Source organism: Pantherophis guttatus, chromosome 1 (assembly GCF_059756535.1).
Source record: "Pantherophis guttatus breed Tessera chromosome 1, ASM5975653v1, whole genome shotgun sequence".
Classification (NCBI taxonomy): Eukaryota; Metazoa; Chordata; class Lepidosauria; order Squamata; family Colubridae; genus Pantherophis; species Pantherophis guttatus.
The window spans coordinates 308,853,568-308,875,384 of record NC_142063.1 but is presented as its reverse complement, the minus strand read 5'-3'; the positions used below and the strand labels follow the sequence as shown (position 1 = coordinate 308,875,384).

At 38.3% G+C, this 21,817-nt stretch overlaps 2 protein-coding genes across 2 annotated transcripts in view; one reads left to right on the top strand and one right to left on the bottom strand.

The window, feature by feature from the left end:
• The window catches only part of PYGB (glycogen phosphorylase B), a 50,726-nt gene extending 36,942 nt beyond the window's left edge, over positions 1-13,784 (top strand). Inside the window, exons 14-20 of the mRNA XM_034427456.3 lie at positions 1,001-1,148; positions 1,519-1,577; positions 2,872-3,013; positions 4,041-4,248; positions 5,352-5,486; positions 6,141-6,207; positions 8,322-13,784. Coding sequence (XP_034283347.2) covers positions 1,001-1,148; positions 1,519-1,577; positions 2,872-3,013; positions 4,041-4,248; positions 5,352-5,486; positions 6,141-6,207; positions 8,322-8,474 — 912 coding nt within the window. The 3' untranslated portion in view covers positions 8,475-13,784. The remainder of the gene's footprint in view (positions 1-1,000; positions 1,149-1,518; positions 1,578-2,871; positions 3,014-4,040; positions 4,249-5,351; positions 5,487-6,140; positions 6,208-8,321) is intronic.
• Positions 13,785-17,243: 3,459 nt separating this feature from the next.
• ABHD12 (abhydrolase domain containing 12, lysophospholipase) overlaps positions 17,244-21,817 on the bottom strand; it is a 30,175-nt gene continuing 25,601 nt past the window's right edge. The window contains exons 12-13 of the mRNA XM_034427460.3: positions 20,940-21,067; positions 17,244-20,301 (exon numbers count right to left, since the gene is read on the bottom strand). Coding sequence (XP_034283351.2) covers positions 20,253-20,301; positions 20,940-21,067 — 177 coding nt within the window. The 3' untranslated portion in view covers positions 17,244-20,252. The remainder of the gene's footprint in view (positions 20,302-20,939; positions 21,068-21,817) is intronic.

Here is a 21,817-nt window from a genome sequence, read left to right as displayed (position 1 = left end):
AGCATTTTTTTCTAATGCTTTGAAAAACCTCTGCTGATGAGGCAACTCAGCAGGGATCGTCAGAGAGGCTTTTTAAAAAATACCTCTCTGCCGATCAGGCAACTCAGCTGGGATTGTCAGAGACTTTTCCAAGCATTTTTTTTACCACCTCTTCAGCCAAGAGGTTGCAGAAAAAAAATGCGTTGAAAAGCCTCTGATGATCCCAGCTGAGCCGCGCGATCATCAGAGGCTTTTTTTTTAACTGTTAAAAGCATTTTTTCGTCAGAAGAGGTTGTAGAAAAAATGCTTGTAAAAGTAAAAAAAAAAAAAAGCCTCTGATGATCCTGCGGCTAAGCTGGGCATGGTGGGTGAGGGGGGCGCAGGGATTTTTGCTACCGGTTCTCCAAACCAGCCATCGCTACCGGATCGGGCGATCCAGTCCGAACTGGGAGCATTTCACCCCTGCTCTCAACTCACAGTGAAGTTATAATGGCCTCACAAAAAGTTATTTATGACCCATAGTCACAGTTTCAATCATCATACTACCCTGCAGTCATGTTATTGGTGATTGTAATTTGGACACTTAGCACTTGACTCACATTTACAACCAGTTGCAGAATTCAGCAGTCACATGATTGTGATTTGCAACCATTTTTGCTAATTGCTGACAAAATAATACCATTAGGGATTCGTTTAATGACCATAACAGCTATGGTTATTTGCTTAACAGCTGCCATAAAAATGGTCATAAAATCATGTCCAACTCAATTTACGACTTCAACAATTTAGGAAGGAAATTCCAATCCCAATTGTGGTCATAAATCAAGGACCACCTGTATTTACCTCTAGCTAGCTAACTTCATTTGTTTATTATATTCATTTGCATGCTGCCTCCTAACAAAGCTAAATTTATATTATATAGTAGATAGTATCTTTTTTAAAAATTCCATTTAGGTCAGGCACTTGAGTTGAATGTCTGTTTAAATTTTCCCGAGATCAACCTAAAATGTCTTTTTGACAGGAGAATAAACTGAAGTTCTCAGCGTACTTGGAAGAACAGTACAAAGTGAAAATTAACGCATCCTCTATGTTTGATGTGCATGTCAAGAGAATTCATGAATACAAGAGGCAGCTCCTCAATTACCTACATATAATCACTCTCTATAATCGTGAGTTTTTTGCCAGCATCAAAGCTTTTAAATCCTTCTAGATAACATTAACAATAATATTGGAAAAAAATATGTCTATATGAAAGGATTTGGGAAGCAAGGAGAAAGTAATCTGAAAAGATAGTGGATGTGTGTGTCTGTGTGTGCACGCACACGCATGCGGATATAGGTAGAAGCAACCATGTCCTTTTACATCATTTTATTGCTTTTTTTCTGTCAGTGATATTCTTACCTTGAAATAGGAGTTATAGATGTCACAGAAAGTAACTTTGTGGAATTATTTTTTATTAATTTTTTTTCTTTTTTAAAAGATCATCCATTTTAAAAATCATTCTCCTCCGTCTTAATTTTATTGCTTTTTTTTTTTCAGGCATCAGAAAAGACCCTAAAAAATCCTATGTGCCAAGAACAGTTATGATTGGAGGAAAGGTAAAGAATTTCAATGTGAAGCTATGTTTACTTCTTAGTATTTAAGACTACACATATATTTCTTCCTTCTACCTATCACTGCCTGCCTACACACTTCACATTTATGTTAAAATTTGACTTATTTAAGCATGCAAAAGTAAGAACTACTCATGCCCAACATTTTTAGTCTCTTTGTTTCGTTGTGTGATTCAAACATCCTTTTTACTTGGAAACTCAGCATATTGAAATAGGAACTCAGGGAGGTTGACAATTCCTATTGTGGTATTGATTTATTTAAGTTATCTATGAGTTGCAAACCTCAGCAAAGATTAAGAACAAAAAGGCAGATATATATAGTAGGGAGCCTCTACTGGGATAGATCAAAGCTTCCTTTGATTTTATATATAGAAGTGTTTACATATATCAATTTGTGCTTTGGGAATTAGGTATTTCATCTGACAAATTAAGAAGATGGCTTCCTACTTCTTCATCATCATCATCATCATATAATAATAACAGACTTGGAGGAGACTTTGGAGGTCTTCTACTCCAACCTCCTGCTCAAGCAGGAGACCCTATACCAGGGGTGTCAAACTCAAGGCTTGTGGGCCAGATTCGGCCCACAGGGTGCTTAGATCTGGCCTGCAAGGCCAGCCTGGAAATAGCAAAGGACCAGCCCGTGATGCCTCTGCTAGCAAAAATGGGAGGGGGGGGGGCTTTTGGCCACCAGAGTGCTGCAGGAGGCTGTCCTTAATTCAGAAGGCTATAAAAGGGAGGAAAGGTAAAATAGTTTACCTTTCAGGCTTGCAGGATTCTGCTACTATAGCCTATGTCAATAATTTATAGTTCTACTCTTCCTATGGAGTCAGTTTCTTGATCTGGTCTCCCTCTCATAAGGTGATCAAGCAGATCAAGTAAGTATTAAAAAAACAAAATCACAGTAATGTACGCCTCTCTATTTTTATAAGTGTATAAAACCATATGTGTGGAGGTGCGGTCCCATGTCACGCCCACCATGCCCCCCCCCCCCACACACACATACACCTCCCGGCTCTCTGAGGTCATACATAACCCTGATGCGGCCCTCAATGAAATTGAGTTTGGCACCCCTGCCCTATACCATTCCAGACAAGTGACTGTCCAGTCTCTTCTTAAAAGCCACCAGTGATGGAGGCTTTTAAATAAATTATTGAGTAGTGGTTTCTTATTAAGAAATCCAGATGCTATATTTTGGTATTCATTTGCCTTGTGACTTTCATCAGTCCTTTTTTTTTTTTTTTTAACTCTTAAGATGTTTTTCCTTTTCATCCTCTAGGCAGCTCCAGGCTACCACATGGCAAAAAAGATTATCAGATTGATCACGGCCATTGGAGAAATTATCAATAATGATCCCTACATAGGAGATAGACTCAAAGTCATATTCTTGGAAAACTACAGAGTGTCTTTTGCTGAAAAAGGTAAGTCAGTTTTGGAAGCAGGTTGGCCTAGGACCGTGATGGCGAATCTATGCACGCGTAGCCATATCAGTGGGCACGTTAGCTCAACTCTGGCACCATGCGCGCTCCAGCCAGCTGATTTTCGGGCCTTCTGGGCCCACCAGAAGTAGGGAAACAGGCTGTTTCCTGTCTCCAGAGGGGCTTGGGGGGTGGGGAAGGCCCGTTTTTCTTTCTTACCTGGCTCCAGATCCTCTCTATGCATCTGTGGAGGGCAAAAACAGCCTTTCCCACTCCCTCGGGGGCCCTCGGGAGGCCTGAAAGGGCCCATTTCCCAACTCCCGGTGGGACAGGAAGTGAGAGAGTCTCTGGAGGCTGGGGACAGCAAAAAACGTCACTTCCTGTCCCACCGGGAGTTGGGAATTGGGCCGTTTCAGGCCTCCAGAGAGCCTCCGAGGGAGTGGGAAAGGCTGTTTTCGCCCTCCACAGATGCATAGAAAAGATCTGGAGCCAGGTAAGAAAGAAAAATGGGCCTACCGGGCCAGAAGCAGGAGGGAGGGGGGCTGCGCGCGCAGGGCAAGGCACATAGAATTATGGGTGTGGGCATGCGCACACGCAAACCGCCCCCGCCCCCCCTCTCCTGGCACGTGATGGCAAAAAGGTTAGCCATCACTGGCCTAGGACCTAGGTAGTGCACAACTTGTGCCTTTCCAGATTCTGTTGATCTCTCTCTTCTTGTATACCTTGTTTTTGTCTATGCTTACTGAGCTTGTTGGAAGTTGCAGCTAAAGAGTTGCATACTGTGATCCATGGCTGACTGGCTCTTGTGCAAGAAAATATACCCCTTCCAAATGCAGAGGTATAAGTGCACTCCTGTATGCCATACAGCTGCATCAATGAAGCAAACACATAGGATGTTGAACATCTTGGTCTACTCAGAACAGTAAAATTAGACCACACAAAGCTTGCTTATAAGTGCAGGAACAAATGGTTTGTTTACAGAGGAAAAGAATATAGTCTTTCCTATTTCTCTTTTCCCAATCCATCCCAGTGATTCCTGCTGCAGATCTATCTGAGCAGATATCTACGGCTGGGACTGAAGCTTCAGGGACAGGAAACATGAAATTCATGTTGAATGGAGCCCTCACTATTGGGACCATGGATGGGGCCAACGTGGAAATGGCTGAAGAAGCTGGAGAGGATAATCTATTCATTTTTGGCATGCGAGTGGATGACGTAGAAGCAATGGATAAGAAAGGGTTTGTAAATAAACATTTCACCATGAACAGGCCATAGAAACAGCCTATGGGCATGTGATTGATTCTTTGGACGAGGAAGAAACTTCTCCTGAGCTTCCTCAGGATGGTGCTTCACCTTAGAGCAAGGGTGTCAAACTCGATCCCATCTCGGGCTGTATCAGGATTTTGTTTGCCCTTGGGGGACCGGGGTGGGTGTGGCCTGGTTGTTGCGGCCGACTGGGTGGGTGGGGCAGCACGAGCTGGTCCCTTGCCATCTGTGGGACAGACCCGTGGGACAACTCTGGGCCTATCGCAGGCTAGATTTGGTGTGCGGGCCGCGTGTTTGATACCCTTGCCTTAGAGTAATTAGCCAGAATTCAGTTTCTATTTTGACAAGGAGACTTCTCTATCTCGTGTTTAGCAAGCAGAGCAGTCAGGATAGACCTGAGCTTCTTAAGAGGCCATTTTTCTTCTCTGAATTCTCTCCTATGTTAATTAGAGTTACTTATTGTCAATATCTCTGATTATGAGGAAAGCTTATTAGAAAATTCAGTCATTGAAAACTGCTGCAGGAAATGGAGTAGCCTTGTCAAAGGAAGATTGGGTTATACATTGTGACAAAACTCTTGTTATCCATTTATATTAATATAAGAACAACTTACTACAGCATGGAACAGAGCTTACGTACTCATTTTATCAAAAATAGGAACATTTTTGAAATAACTTGCACTTTCCACAAATTACTCTTCATAAATTTTATAAGATCCAATACTTATCATACCTTTATTAAGAATTAATATGCACCAATAGCCTTTTAATTTGACATCTTAAGTCTGCCTTCTGTATTATTTCCAACTCACCTATAATTTAGGCTGCCTGGGTGAGTATTGTCCTACAGCCAGTATGTATGATGTAGTGGCTAAAGTGTTGAATTAATGTCCCCCTTGATGATGGAGCAGTCTCTACTTAACTACATGGCACTGACTTTCAGCCAGTCTTAACTCCCTGTGGAAACCCTTGGGTATGTCACCTTGTATTCCAAGAGAAAAAGTGGGATGTAAATGCAAGAAATAAATAATAATAGAAGCAGAAAAGGTAAGGGTGTCCCTATTTTTCTTGTTCAGGTACACTGCTAAGGAATACTACGACAGGATTCCAGAGCTCAAGCAAGTTATTGATCAAATAAACAGTGGCTTTTTCTCACCAAATGATCCTAGTTGTTTCCACGATATTGTCAACATGTTGATGTATCATGACAGGTAAGAGGCAGCAATGGTGTGCCTTTCTATGGACTTTCTTTTAATGTTCTCAGCATGGCTTCAAATGTAACTTCCAACATCTCCAGCCATATTTGCTGAAAGGTACAAGAACTGCAGTTCCTCATCTGAGGCATACCATATTGGGGAAGACTACTATATATTATAAACCCAGGATGGGGCATGACACACTCTTTATTGATAACATACAGATCCTGGCTTATTCCCTTTTGCTGTGAATTGGGCTCAGAAGCAAGCCTGCAGCCAATGCAGAAACTTCAAGATAGGTGTAATTCTACTGTCAAAGAGTTAGCCTATCAAGAGCCTTGCTGCCACATTTTGAATCAGCTGTAGCTTTCAAGTCACTTCCAAAGAGAAAATGCAGTGAAATTAGTCAACTAATGAAATAAGAAGGTTATCTTAAGCAATCCTGACTTAAGTCTTCCTCAGAGAGGGAACTACCGCAGAAAAAGTCCTTTGAAATTATGTTATATAGGAGAGAGCCTCACTTAAACTACTCAAAGGGAAAAGAAAAGCACATCCAAACTTGCCTTATTTAAAGCACGGCTACAACATTATATTTATTTACCCAATGATTCTTTATGACTCTGAGTTAACATAACAAATGGAATTCATGGTTGCATTTACTTTGTTTAGGTTTAAAGTATTTGCTGATTATGAAGCCTACATCAAATGTCAAGGGCAAGTGGACCAACTATACATGGTAAGATAGAGACTTTCCTCATAGTTTGAACTAATTGCAAATTGACAAGAAAGGTTTCTTCATAAAATAACTGGAAATTGCTTAACGCATTGTAAGCCGCCCTGAGTCTCCGGAGAAGGGCGGCATATAAATCAAACCAATATATATACATATATGTATATGTGTATGTATATGTATGTATGTATGTATGTATGTATGTGAGTGAGCCCAATGCTGAAAAAGGGCAGTCAGAATGTACATATATATTATACATACATTAGCATAACCGCCTTATCTTATTCCAGTACTTAGGGAAACTGCCAGCTCTTTCCGGTCTTCCAAAAAATTAAAGGGGGCTGCCAGTCCAGAGTGGAAAGGTGTCCTACAGGGCAGGGGCCTTACAGAAGGGGCATATTTCTTGTTCCCATTAGTGGCAACATTAATGGGAAGGGACTTGGAGCTCAGTCTGAAATGAAACCCTTGGGGAGAAATTATCCACAAATAACCTGGCCCTCTGCTGTGTAACCAGCATTTTGAATTGCACCTGAAAGAAACTGGGAGCCAGTATATCTCACAGGATAGTGGTATAATGTAGACAATTGAGACATACCCATACCCATACCCCTTGTCCCTTCTGCTACATTATGCGCCATTTGTAATTTCCAAGTACTCTTCAGGGCATCCTGATGTAAGGCATTTTTCAGTGGTCTAGCTGTGTCAAAGACAATACAGCAAAATCTATTTGAGTCTAATCCTTTGTTTGCTTCCACCTAATGGACAGGATCTTGCCTAATAAAAGCTATCTAATATAACCTATTAGATACAGTATATCCTGAGAAATTCTAGCATGTGGCTACTCTGAACTTCTTCCTACCCCAACCCCATCCAGCTCAGGACTGTGCAGACTCTTAACTGGGCCTCTCTCCGGGAAAGCTCTGAGTTGCCAAAAGTCCTATCCACTAATACTCCAGGTGTATATTCCACCACATCTGGAAAGTGCCCAAAACGCGAGTGAGCAAGGCCTCCCTGGTGGCATGTACCACATTTGAGGAAGAGCGTAGCAAGGTAACTTTGTCCTTGAGTGGGATATTGTTGGGCCCTGAGTTCCGAAAGATGCCTATCGTGTTTCCTCAAAAATAAGATCTATCCCGAAAATAAGCCCTAGCTTGATTTTTACCGTGCACCCAATTTAAGTCCTACCCCCAAAATAAGCCCTAGGTAAGACCCCACCCACTGTTGCACCTGGTTGCACGAGGTAGGGCGCGGTGCATGGTAAAAATCAAGCTAGGGTGAGGATGGGGTATGTGTGTGTGGAGCTGCTTACCTTTGGACAGTTGCAGTCAGGCCTCACACATCCCAACACCTGCCTGACCTTGCCGACCCACTTCTGCCGCCGCTTGCTGCCACTTACGTGTGTCATCTCCACTTTCCGTTTTGCTGCCAGAGGCCTCCAGGAAAGGCCTCTGCAGCCAAGAAATGAGCTCCAGATTGACGCACACGGTTTTCCTGAAGCTCTCTGACAGGGAAATAAGGCCAGGTGGCGCTGCGTGCGACAATCCAGAGCTCATTTCTCAGCTGCAGAGGCCTTTTTTGAAGGCCTCTCATGGTGAAAGGGAAGATGGGGACGCCGCATGTGAGTGGCAGCAAGCGGCTGCAGAAGAAGTGGGTTGGCAGCAGCCACATGGGCTCCTGATGGGCAGGGCTGTTGGTGCCACTGCTGTAAGGTGAGACAGTGGAAGACATCCCCCCAAAATTGCCTCTTTTGGAGGCAAAAAAAAATTAAGATTGGGTTTTATTTTCTGGGAAACACGGTAACTATATGAAATGTAAGGAATAATTTTTTTAAAGCGGTTAAATGTAGATTGGATGGCAGTAATGAAGCTCATTTATCTGGAATGGGGAATTCCAATTTCCAATCAATTAAAAGAGGTTTGGGGAGAATAGACAACAAGAATAAGGAGAGAACGAACAGGAGAAACCACAGTTAAAATTTATTGCAGCTCCAAGAAACTGAAAGTTATGAATTCTAGCTCTGAAGTCATCACTTCTGGAAGAACTAGAAATAACAAATGATCTTTCCACTATTAAAGCTCTGACGACATCAGCCTAATAATTTCTTTCTTATTTCTTCTTAGAATCCTAGGGAATGGACTAAAAAGGTAATTAAGAACATTGCATGCTCTGGCAAGTTTTCCAGTGACAGGACAATTACTGAATATGCCAGAGAGATCTGGGGAGTGGAACCTTCTGCTGTGAAAATTCCTCCTCCAAACATACCTAGGGAGTAAATCTGCCATTAGAAGGTGCATGAAATTACCCTGATGGACTTCCTGCTGCTGCTGCTGCTGCTGCTGCTGCTGCTAAGACATACCTGCTTCCCTGTGACGTTTCTGCAGATGAATTCAATCATGTATTTTATCACACTTTGGCTTGTTTCATCTTTATAAACATATAGCTGAAATGAGAGCAGCTGGTGTTTCAGATAGTAAGAAATAGTTGACCAAAACTTATAGGTTGTAATAGGATTTTAAAAATCCAGTAGACCAATGTGGTTTATATGAATCCATGCATTATATGCTGAGGGGCTCCTCAAGCCCCCAAACTTGTTAAATCCTATGGCAGTTCCCAAGTGGTCAGTCAGAAGGTGCCTACAAAGTCCAGGATTAAATGGAAAATGTGATTCCACAGGGATAATAAGTGTTGCCTTCTGGAATGGAAGCTAGACTGGAACCTTTCTATAACCAAGGAGAATGCTTTTTCCATATAACTCATCTTGAAGTCACTTCTCTGTCTTAATTGCAGTGGTATCTGCAGCAAACTGAGGTTGCATCAAAATGACACATAGCTGAGGCATCGTGACACAAACATTGCTCTTAGTTACTTGTATTCTGTTGACTAACACAAATGTTCAGTTGTGGATTTAGCATTCTGACACACATTTTATTCCTTGTCCCTCTTCCCCTCCTCTCCACACGTATGCTCATTAGGAGAACTATTGCTGATCTCCCAGTCAGTTCTTTTTAATCCAGAATCATTTTAAGTGACCAGTTATCACAAACTGAAAAATCAGGATACGTTTTCCTGTAGGGACATGGAGTTCAAAGTGGGTTAAAGGCACCAAAGAACCTGCTTGCTTTCCTCTAAAATGAGAATTCCAGAACAACCTGTGATTCATAAAGTTAGCATCCAGTCTGGTGCCCTCAAGAAGCATTGGGACTGCCCAGTCAGCCAAATTAAGTCAAATTATGGGCCATATTTTGTGATCTGCTGGATTCTGGATAATTTTCAGAGCAAGTGGCAGTAAATAAAAAATTAAGACATTTGCTTAGCCTCATGGTAGATTGCTAAGCTTTGCTTTAGGAAATAGACTTTTATGTTTCAAATTGTGCAGTTATATGGATTATTTAAAACAATCTTATATAAAGAGCAGACACTAAAATACTGTCACTTCTCATACTGAAACCACTCCATCCAGAGTTTTTCTTGAGTCAGTGTTGTCTCTAGAGGTCACATTTTTAGTATTTTAAAAGTATATTGGGAAACCCCATGAATTTTAATTTCAGGCAATAACATCATGATTTTGGGATCTATCAGGTCTTCTAGCCTGGATTGGGACACGGTGGCTCAGTGGCTAAGACGCTGAGCTTGTCGATCGAAAGGTCGGCAGTTCAGCGGTTCGAATCCCTAGTGCCGAGTCATGGGGTGAGCTCCCGTTACTTGTCCCAGCTTCTGCCAACCTAGCAGTTCGAAAGCACGAAAAAAATGCAAGTAGAAAAATAGGGACCACCTTTGGTGGGAAGGGAACAGTGTTCCGTGCGCCTTTGGCGTTTAGTCATGCTGGCCACATGACCATGGAGACGTCTTCAGACAACGCTGGCTCTTCGGCTTTGAAACGGAGATGAGCATCGCCCCCTAGAGTCGGGAATGACTAGCACATATGTGCGAGGGGAACCTTTACCTTTAGCCTGGGATGTTAAATAAATAATTTTTCTTTTTTACAAATGCTGAGGAAATTGACTATATTTTAGAGCCCAATCTTTATTTGTAAATGGCCAGAATGGAAATGAATGTATGTCCTGTAAGTTTCCAGGACCAAAACATTAAACAAACAAGCTGTTTTCCTTTTCAGACTTTTTAGTAGAGGCATTATCAATCTAATACCAGGTCAAAGAAATAATGAATATAATCTACAAATAATTCCTTCTCTAAGATGATGCCCTCCAAATATCCTGTGGTAGCAACTCCCCACTGTCAGGGAGTCATATAGGAGGAGACCAGAAACAGCTGCCTAATCTCTGCTTCTCCCTAGATTAATTTTTAGGGTTGCCCCATACGGATACAACTTCATCTATCAAATGTAGGAAATTGTGACCACAGTTTTCTGAACAGACAGCAAATAGGCATGCAATAATTAACAGGAGAAAGACTTTGTCAAAAACAGGTGACAGTTTTGTCAGAGCTGACACTGTGATCATCTGTTGAGAAGTTAGGACAGAGAGCTGAGGCAGATCAATATCAATCAATAGCAGATTTATATAACGCTTCACAAAGCGGTTTACAGAGTCAGCATATTGCCCCCAACAATCTGGGTCCTCATTTTACCAACCTCAGAAGGATGGAAGGCTGAATCAATCTTGAGTCTGATGAGATTTGATCTGCCAAATTGCAGGCAGCCGGCAGTCAGCAGAAGTAGCCTGCAGTACTGCAATTTAACCACTGTGCCACCACTAAGAGATCCTTTCCGCTATCCAGGACTAATCGATACCCATATCAATCTATTGGAATGGCATGAAACACAATAATTTCATAAATTTCAAGAGCCATAAAGAAACAAAATTTCAATGCTTGCATTATTCTAGAAAACAACAAATTGTGAAAGTAAAACTGATATTCATTTTATATCAGTCTGCTGTATTTTTGTCTAACCAAAGTGGATGAAATTAAAGTAAAATATATGGTTTTCTACTTTGTGTAGGCCATAATTCACTAAATAACTGCTAAAAGTTCAGTTCTTCCAGGTTTATGCAACATTTAAGTATATTATAGAATACATTGGTATGTTTACAGCTATAGTACCTCATTTCAGATGAACTTTGGGGTTTTATAACTTATTAACTCAAGATGTTTGTAAGTATGTTATTCGCATGTTTAGTTTAGTTTTTTTTTAATTTGCTGTTTGTGGTATATAGCCGTACTTATACAATTGTAACTTCCAGGCTCGTCCAAACTAGAAAGATTCTTAGCACAAGCCAAGCTGTTAAACCACAATTTAAGATTTATTTACAATTGTATCTTGTTCTAAAATTACTAACCATCATTTCTTAGCTGACAAAAATTGGAATCTGTGATTAATTGGAATCTGTTTGGTCTGATTGTAGCAATAGTTGTGGAGAAATTCCTACCAATCTGGGTTTATAAACTGAGATCATACCAATTTTAGTAGTAATTATTTTCAGAATGTTAATTGTGAAGGAGTACTTGGCTTTCATAGCAATACCATCATATATCCATGTCATTCTAAGTTGTGTTCTAGAATGCCCATGCATTAATGAAAGATGATTAACTAGAGATTGGCAGGAACACATGTTTGCCACCCCGATTGGCTAACTGGGGAATTCCCAAAGAGCTTGCCTAATTTACTGTTTGAAAATGCCTGTCATAGAGTATCTTAACTTTGATCATGAAAAGCCCATACCATTGTGTTGCCTCATACTAGGAAGCCTTGCTTTTTTTACCCTTGCAGATTCCTGCTTGCTAGACTCAAAGCATCTTAATTGGCACTTACAGATATTTCCTGTTTCTCAGATATAAGGCCCTCTTGTCCTTAATCATGAAGGGCAAGCATGCTCCAAATGAATAAAGTAATCATTTGGAAATCAATCAAATATTCTGATGTTTCTTGAGTGGATTATATACCCAAATAATTACAAATGCAGCACTTTATCTAAAAGCCAGCCAGGTAAAGAAAAATCAAGAAAGATCATCCAGTACATTAATCAATAGCAAGAATTCTACAAAACTATGAATTTGCTTAAATCCTTGGTTCTTGCACATTTTTCTCATGCTGACAAGAAAAAGTTCAAATCACTTGTCTTATAAAAGACATAGATATAGTAATATTTATATAGCCTTTTAGATTCTTCCTTCGATATTATCAGTTAGGGGCCTAATCTGACTTTTATAGCATTGAAAATACAGAATCAAGCAGGGCCTACTTTAAGGGATGATATTCCATCATCAGTTTACTAAAATTAAATAAATAAATAAAAATAAATAAGTAAGTAAGTACGGTAAGTATCCCAAATTCATTGTAATAGTTCTTTAGTTAGCCTGGTCCTAATCCAACCAATAAGTGATATTTATGTCCTACTAAAGATGAAAGGAATGCAGTTAACTGTAATTGGATTGAGCAATTTCTTGGCCAGTCGCAGAAAATAGGAATAAATCAGCAAAATCAGGGAACAGCTTTAAAATACTGACAATTAAGAGTTAGCTTTTAACAAACTGAAGGTTTGAATCGACAATTTCTCACTAAACACTTAAGTATATTTATATAAACTCAAAAAGTCTATCCTTTCCTCGGTAGCTGATGTAAAAAATGGTGACACCTTAATTGTTTTAAGAAATAAAATTGTGCAGTTATATAGCAGGTTCACAACTAAGAAGTAGTTGAATATGAAAGCTCTGTTGAAAAAGCATTGAAAAATTCACTGTATGTTGTCATCAGGCTGCACATGAAAGCCATCCTTAAGTGCATTTAAGACAAGGGCTAATCTCCACAACACATTGTACCTATTAGATTTATTTGGTTGTTGCTCTTAGAAAATAACCATTCTACTTGCCTTCCATTGCATAGTCAATTTATTCTCACATTGAAGAAAATTGATTGGCCATTCCTGGTTTGAAGCTCATAGATGCTGGATATTGGCTGGGTACAAATCATTTTACTCTGTTTTTGACAAAGGCAGAATATATATAATGGAGGAATTCCAGGGAACACAATATTGTGTTAAAGGAATGCTGCTAAACGTTTTCTTCGATATGAATTGTTTTTAGGCTGATTACAGCTCAGTGTTCTCATGATTCATTTTAATGCCATGAAATGCTTCAAATAAGGAAACAAAGTTGATTTACTCTTCAGCATATACAGAATATTTTCCCCTAAATAGTGTGGACTGTGTTATTATTTAAATCTAAGTAAAGTATCACAGGTTTCTGCTGAGCAAGTCTTTATCATGTCTTGAAATTTGTGCATAAAATATTGCATGTTTGCAAGCATTCCCATCTCACTTGTATTTTGCATTACACTCTTAAGAATGTGTTGTTCTATTCCTGGTTATTTTTCTTAATGGTCTGTAAAACTATTGTGAGCAACACTGACTTCAGAGAGGCTATCTCTTCAAGCAACAGCTAGCCAGGCAGGAGGCTGAAGCAAGCAAATTAGCAAATTTACTGTGCTTGCTAAATAAATGTATGTCACAATCATGTCGTTTACAAAACTAATTTTGAGTTTGTTTTCATGTGTGTGGTGTGCTTATATGATATAGTACTGTTATTCTCCCGTGTTTTCAAAACATTAAACTTCCATGAACATTGCACTTGATTTATCTTTTTATTTTGGAATGAAATTACAAAATGGCCATATTATTAAAGTCAGTGTAAGAAGTATGATGCGATAGCTACAAAAGTGAGGTCCAAAAGCAAAGCAAAAACTCCATTATATGGCTTGGCTTGACTAAGTAACTCATGGCCTCCGTCAGTTAAGAATGGTGGGAGCTCTCTTATTTACTCAAAGTACTAGAACTGCACTGTCCATGGATGCTCTTTTAACACTTGGTCCCTTAAGTAGTTTCTTTCTAAACTTCTCTCTCTTCCCACACAAATAGCAGACATAGGAAAAGTGGTCTGCAAATGAAGGCAAATATACATGTCCCAGGATAATGTTGCAGGATCCAATCTGTGTTGGTCACCGGGATCAGAGGTTTAGTCTTCCCAGGTTTTGAATTTGTGCTGGAGCCCATCTTTGGGGAACTTCTCTCTACTACACATTCTGGTAGAGGGAAGTGCCCTGAGGATGGGCTCCAGCATGAATCCCAAAGCTTGGAAAACTCTAGTCCCAAGATTGGATCCTGAAAAGTGGTCCATTCCAATTGGGGTGATGAGGAGTGGTTGGAACCATTTCTAATGCCACAATCCCAACTGAAGTTGGGTTCCCAACTGCCAGTCTCTAGAATATCTAATATTGTCTAGTTTGACTGAGATATAACTGTTCTGTTTTTAAATTTTGTATTTATGTGTTTTATTCTGTGGCTGTTCACCGCCCTGAGTCCTTCGGGAGTAGGGCGGTATACAAATCCAATAAATGAAATGAAATGAAAAAAGTCCAACATTTTCACCATGGATTTGTTAAATGGCCATTCTTAGGTTCAATATTCACAACAGTGGCATGGGGAGGGTATTATTCAAATGTACCCCTACAACGATTGCAAGTTAGTTTACATAGTTGAACAGATAATAACTGGAGTTTTATATTGTATGGTTAGGTATCTTACAAGTCACAGAATATTTTAAAGCTCTTATAACTATTATTCTGTGAGAATAGGATTGAACCAAGTTTGTCTAGTGAGTTTTACAAACTCAGAATCTTGGGCAACTAGGAATGAAACCTCTGATTTCTATTTATACAAACTGGATCCATACCACATATTTTAAGCCACTCATCATGAGAAAAATTAGTTTTGAGGGACAATACAATTAATTAGAAAAAGGAATATATTTGGGGTTTAAAGGTAGTGTGATGAAAACGTGAACACCAGATTTACTCCTCTAAGATACCATACATATATGAAATACAGCTAGCTTTATCCACAGATATTTTGATTAGTTTACTTGAAGTACATTTGAATTTTATATCAGCTGGCCACTCTCCTAAACCACCTGGAAGGCACTTGTCATTTTAGGATGATACTGTCCTGGGTTTAGTTGAGAAGACTCCAATTTCTTATTTTGAATTCAGGGAGAGCCTGTGTTTCAATCTCCAGAGCTGTCTTGTGAATAGATCAGTGACTGATGTTCCTTTAACAACTCAGTTTATTTTAAATTTATCACCTGTACTATTTACAATTATTTCCTATTTCTTTGAATTATATAGCCAGCCAAAGACAGTAAAAACAATAAACAAAAGTATAAATAAATAAAATAGCAGCTGAGCAACAATAAATTCAATTATTTCAGCCAAGAAACCATCAGGTGGATGGTTTCCACTCCTTTTCAGTTTTCAAATAAAAGTTGAATGCATTGAGTAAGGGGGTGAACAATAATCTTAAGTTTCCTTCCAGCTCCTACATTATGTGTTTCCGTTCACCATCACAAGGGAAGTTCATGAGAGATTTGAGCAAATTCCCTTTTTTTTTGTCTCCTGTGCCATAGAAGCCTGAAGCAGTGGTTCTGGGTAGTGGTGCCTTTTTATAACTGGTGGAGCCAGACAAATAATTGCAAAGTAATTTTGGTAGATCCACGGAATGGCGTAAAAATAACAATGACAATAGTTCTTAAAAACTGAAACAATATATACACAACAATGTGAAGTCAGAGCTGCCTGAACTTTAGCTGGCATAGGTCTTCATATACATCACGTTCTTTCCAAGAATTTAGGATGTAGTCATGTATTGGTATGATATATATATAGATTTAAGCAGTGAGACTTTTTGTAATTGACAGATGGAAATTTATCAATGCCAGATTTCCTAAGTGCCTAACATTTTTGGTATGACATCCAGTATAGTGATAACCACTGGGACCACCATGAAAGATTATGCCATAAACTTTCAACTTTGAATATCAAATCTTGATTCATTGTGATATTTTCCAATTCTTTGTGTTCTATTTTACTATCCCTGGTATTGTCACATCAATTATTCACTTTTTCCTCTTTTCAACCAGTTAAATCTGGTGTGTATGTGTGTTATGTGCCAAGACTTTATCAGTTTGTATTCAGAAATCCCCAAATCCCACAACCTGCTTATTCTCACTTATTTTTCAATTTTAAGTTCCGACCAATTTTTCATTAGTGATACATAATTATTTTTTACAGATGTTCAAGTGAATCATTTTGGTGATCAGTTTGTTTGATCTTTTTGCAGAGTAAATGTTCTATTGCACAGGTGACAAACTTGCCGCATCATGTTGCCGCCACATTTAACTTTTTCCCCATTCGTGGAGCTGGGGTGGGCGTGGCCTGCACGTGACACATCCAGCCCATGGGCCACTAGTTTGACACCTCTGTTCTACTGTTTCTTCTGGTTCTTTGCACAATTTGTACTGTGATAATTTTTCAATTCTGGCCTTAATTGCATTAGTGCTGAATAGCTTGCTCTTGAGTTCTTCAGTTTCTTTTTTTAATGTTCTAGTTGTAAGCCACTCCTAAGGTTTTGTCTTTATCCACTTTCTCCTCGATCTTTTGTAGAAATTGACCATGTAATGCTTTTTCTTGCCAGCATTCTGTTTGTGTTTTTGTTACATTATTTCAATATTCACATTTTGTTTCCTGTACATTCAGTAATTTCCAATTTTTTAATTTGCATTAATGCTTGTTCTTGGCTGTCTTTTATATAACCAACATCCACGATTTTCTGGAAGAGCTTGTGACAAATATCATGAAAATTCTACACAAGTTTATAGAGAATATCTATAGAACACCTGAGGGACATCTACTGTAAGCAAATAGTCAGATCCAAATGTAATCTCACTGAATGTGCAAAATTGGTCATAGAAAAATTGCCAAGTTATTAGGCACAATGGAACTCACAAATTACATAGTATATTTCCTCTGACAAAAAATAAAATGAAATAATGTGTTCCTACATTAGCCCAGAGCACCTCACAACATATAGAATTCTTTGAGTAGCAGAAGGTATGTATTCATATGCACATATCTGTAGTTGTTTGGATCCCAATCAATATTCACTGTTTTAAATTCCTTCTGACAATTTCTTGGATATGAGCATAAATGCCAGCAGTCCATGATTTATACTAAACAAAACAAAGCTACCTCCAAAAGAAGTCAAAATCATTTTTTATTAAAACTACACACTGTTTTAGATAAACATTTCAATTTCAATGCATATTACTGGCCTAACAATTGAAACATATGTGTCAGAACAAATAGCACTGTGCATGCTTTGGAATATAGTTTTTGTTGCACTGGTAGAGTAGACATTGCCACATTAGTCTGTACTTTTATCAATATTAAAGTAGTGACAGCAGGAGCAGCGCTACACAGAACATTCTCTTGGTTTTCTCAAAAGAGCTAAAACGGTATTTTTACCTTTCTTAAATGCAATAATCCTAAACGAGGAGGGGAGAAAAGATGAAATTTTATGTGGCACAATTCTTTTGCAAGTTATTGTGAATTAAAACTGATAGATTACTTAACTGCAGGAAGTCTCAGTGCAAAGAACAAGCTAATGTTTGCAGAATGAATCTATAAGTTGTTTTGATACATACCAAAAAAAGTAATATACAGACAATATTAGTAATACCTGCTATATCTTTCAGACTAAAAAACTATTTTGAACATCAGTACCTAGTCTATTGTGCCCAATATTGAATGTTTTAAGACACGACATATTTCAGGGCCAACTTCACAAAAAGAGGGGTCACTGTAAAGCGATCTGCTTAAGCCCATCAGTCACACTGGCTCATAATTCACTTTGCTCTAATTGCTCACCATGCCATGCCTGCACTGAATTTCGTTAGCAAAACAAAGTATGTGCAAATAGCAAAATATCAGCCTTCTCTAGTCTCCTCCCTAACATACAGCCTCTTCCATTCTTAGTTAAGTTAGAACTGAAGTCCCAGCATATATGTAAGATTCCCAAGTTGAAGAAGACTGGCCTAAATGAACATCCATGCTATCCTTTTTGTCATAAGAGACATAGATTTTTCAAATCTCAAAAATGGATTTTGGTAAACACATGGGAATGTTTGTATGATCATGTGCCAGCTTAATAAACAAAGTTACACTGGAATGTTGTGCACTCATGAACAATCACTTTGTTCCTCCATGTGATCAAATCAAGTCTCAGTAAACCACAGCCTCTTACAACATCCCAATTGGGAATCAGTGTTAATGGTGTCTAATAAGATAGGACGTAGAATCCATCTTTAAACAATGCTTCATAATTCATCTCATTTGAAACATACTAGCTATAGTTTTTCAACCCAAACTATGGTTCACTGACACTTCTGGCTTGTTTCATCACATATAAAAAGCAAACCACTTATGTGCATGTGGGAGGATTATACATATCTTCGTTTATTAAAGCCATGATTTTATTTGGAAGAAGTAGCATGGAATGCGTAGCATTGCGAATTCAGCTCAGTCAAGAAGCCATCTCTGCTTCCAGAATTATATGGTGGCAGCAGAAAACCTCCCTTGCAAAACTCATAGAGGCTTTAACGCATCACCTCTTTCTAATCAAAATAGAAGCAATGCACAGCGTTGCTATTGATTAAACCATAACTGGGATAAGGGACTAAGTTTTCATAAAATACAAGATTTGGTCAGTCTCAAAAGCAGTACATGAAAGCCAGATTCTGTATTTGTTAAAACTAGTAATTATATTGCCTGCTCAATTCAGTATAGAAAGTATAATTTTAATATAATAAAAGAAAAAAAATATTTATTCATACCTTGTGTTAACTGAACGGAACATTTAAAGCCAGTAAGGTAGATTTCATACATCACAGGTTTTAATGATATACATAGCAAACTAAAAACAACCTTCACTTTTTATAGTAGAAAGTAATTACTTGAATGATCAGGGATGAAGTACTGTTAACATAAGAATGTGTCACTCTCAATACCTTTGGTTGACTTGGATGATATTTCAGCATTTCATGTGAAACTATGAATAATTTCACTGCTGAAAATTCAAAATGAGTTTTATTTCCAAAGAAAATGCACATCAAAAGAAATCAAAAGGTTAATTTCTTTCCCTTGTATTTAAAAAGGAAACTTTTGAACACCTCTAGTGTACCTGAGCATTTTGAAGGAAATGGTTAGGTTGTGATGTCTGAAGAATCACAATTATTTAAAATGGTATCATTTCTTTTTCACTCCCAAAGTGCTTGTATTTCTCTCTATGATTAGAAGAGATTGGAAGACATTTTTACCACAGCGAAAACACACATTCTCCCACAAGTCTAAACTTAAAAGACATCTGTTAACAGAAAAGTTACTTCAAACAACTTTCAAGGATAATATTTAATTAATATGATGTACTTCACTTAAGGGATATGCATATCAAAAGAAAATGGTTTGAAAAGCAGAGGCAACATTTCAGCATGGATGCATGTCTGTAAAAGGAGGTATAATAATTTTTTGTGTGTATTTCTTGTCTGGGAGAGTTGAAAGCAAAGCAATAAAGAGAAAACTGACCACTGTTAAATTATAATATTAAACAGGCACCTTTTTTAAAAAAGTGAGTCATCCTTCAATTCATTCTAAAATGTTGTCTTGTGTATCTGTTTGTCTCTGGTTTCTAAAATTAATTTAAAATCCACATTATCTTCTGCAAGCTACAGGAGAAAAATATCCCTTACCAAACTAAATTCTAGAAGAAAATCTGCAGCTCAAAAAAAATAGAGATAGCAAGTTGTAAGAATTACATTTTTGCAAATAACTATAGTCCAGCTATGTTTTAGAGTGCAAGTTCTTTTGTCTTGTAAAGAGCTGTTGTAACAATCCGGCACAATATTGTGAGAATGTTTATAATTTCTGGGAGAAAGCAGGGGTGGCGGCAGGGGGAGTTATAAAGTCTTTATTGTGCTTGAACTTAATTGTTCCAACATTTTGCTCCCTCAATCTTAGTGGGGGGAAAAGACACAAGAAGCCAATTACATTCATTCTTCATATCTACTGTCCCAAAACTTGAGATTTCAAGGTATCTTTTAGAACTGAATCCAGAATCAGTGGCATATCCAGTGCTTGGGTTTCAATAATAGCAGACTTTTTTTTTCTTTTTCAAAGATGGTATGCTTTTAAGTGTAACATGTTAAAATCTTCAGTGATGATGATGATGATGATGATGTGCAGATTTTCCCAGGAATTCCCTAAGAAGGGAAAAAAGCCAGCTGTTTATTGTGTCAAATATTTTGCTATTTTAGGTTCATCCATTTCCTCTTCTCCCCATATCTGTCAGCATACTACTGTACTGTACTACTTCCTTTCCTGGGTGGCTCAATGGTAGTCCTTGTTTTTTTTTAATGCTATGAGAAGGAGAATACACAAACGTCTTATCAAATCTGTGACCTGATCTTTTTTAACAGTAAACTCTTGTAGGAGTCCTTTGCTTTTACATAGCTGGGAAGACCCTGGAACATAAATAATGCAGTCTGGGGGAAAAACCAGGAGTCTACATCTAACAAGATTAAAAATAAAAGACCAGATACTTCATCTTGTCACCAAAGGTTCAGGGATTATTCCCAAGAGTTTGACTTGCTCTAAGACAAAAATATGATATAAACTGACAGATCACAAGAAGGGAAGCAGACACACAAATTCTTCTACTCCTTCTGCTAAATATTCATGTCATAAAAACAATGTCAAAATATTCCACAGTATCTCCCTCTTATATCTCTGTAATACAAAATACTATTGGAAAAATTACCCTTCAGAAGTCTAGCAGACTACATCTGCTAGAATTGCCAATCGGCTCACCCCAGTACATATGAATTACCCCTTTAATTACCGTAATATTCGAGGTAGCTCTGGGCTCTTGTAGATGTATTTATGCCTGTATCCTAGCTCTTTGTGAAATGGAACAAACTGCACTTTGTAATCACGAAAGTTCCGAGATGGGGCAGCAATGTTGTATAGCTGTGAAGATATTTAAAAGCAAATGCTTTCACCATATTAAAATTAAATACAAGATAATACAAAATTAAATACAAGTGTTCTTAAGCTGGGGACTTGCTGTAATGTTCAAATTTTTGGACCTAAGAAGTTCAACAAAAGTTGAAATTACAGAAAAAGGGTCCCTTAGCATTAATCAAAATAGCACTAGCACTAGCACTTAGACTTATAGAACGCTTTATAGTGCTTTACAGCCCTCTCTAAGCGGTTTACAGAGTCAGCAAATGGCACTAATACACTGTTATAATGAAAGTATATTTTGATTATGTTTTAATGGCTCCATTTTTAATTGTTAGTTCTTTATTATCTTTTCTTTACTGTGTATGCTGCTCAGTGCCACAAATTTGTGAGATCAGTGGCTATATAAATATGATAAACAAACAAACTAGTCATTCTGGCCAAAGGCCAAGGAATGATGAAAATTACTGTCTAATACGTATGACAGGCACAGAGTTAAAACTAAAGTTCAATTTTTCCCTTGTATACATTTTCCTGACTTTTCATTCTATAGTACACAAAGACGGACCCTCCTTGATTGCACAGACTTAACTGTTTCTTTGTCTAGATGCAGGACAACTGTCGGCTCCCATTTCACCAATTCCAACAATGATGACTAAAACCAAGTCATGGTGATAACTCCAGATTACAGGCGAATATAAAACCATGTACATGTCACACTGTATTTCACATTCTTCTCTGATAACCCCTCAGTGG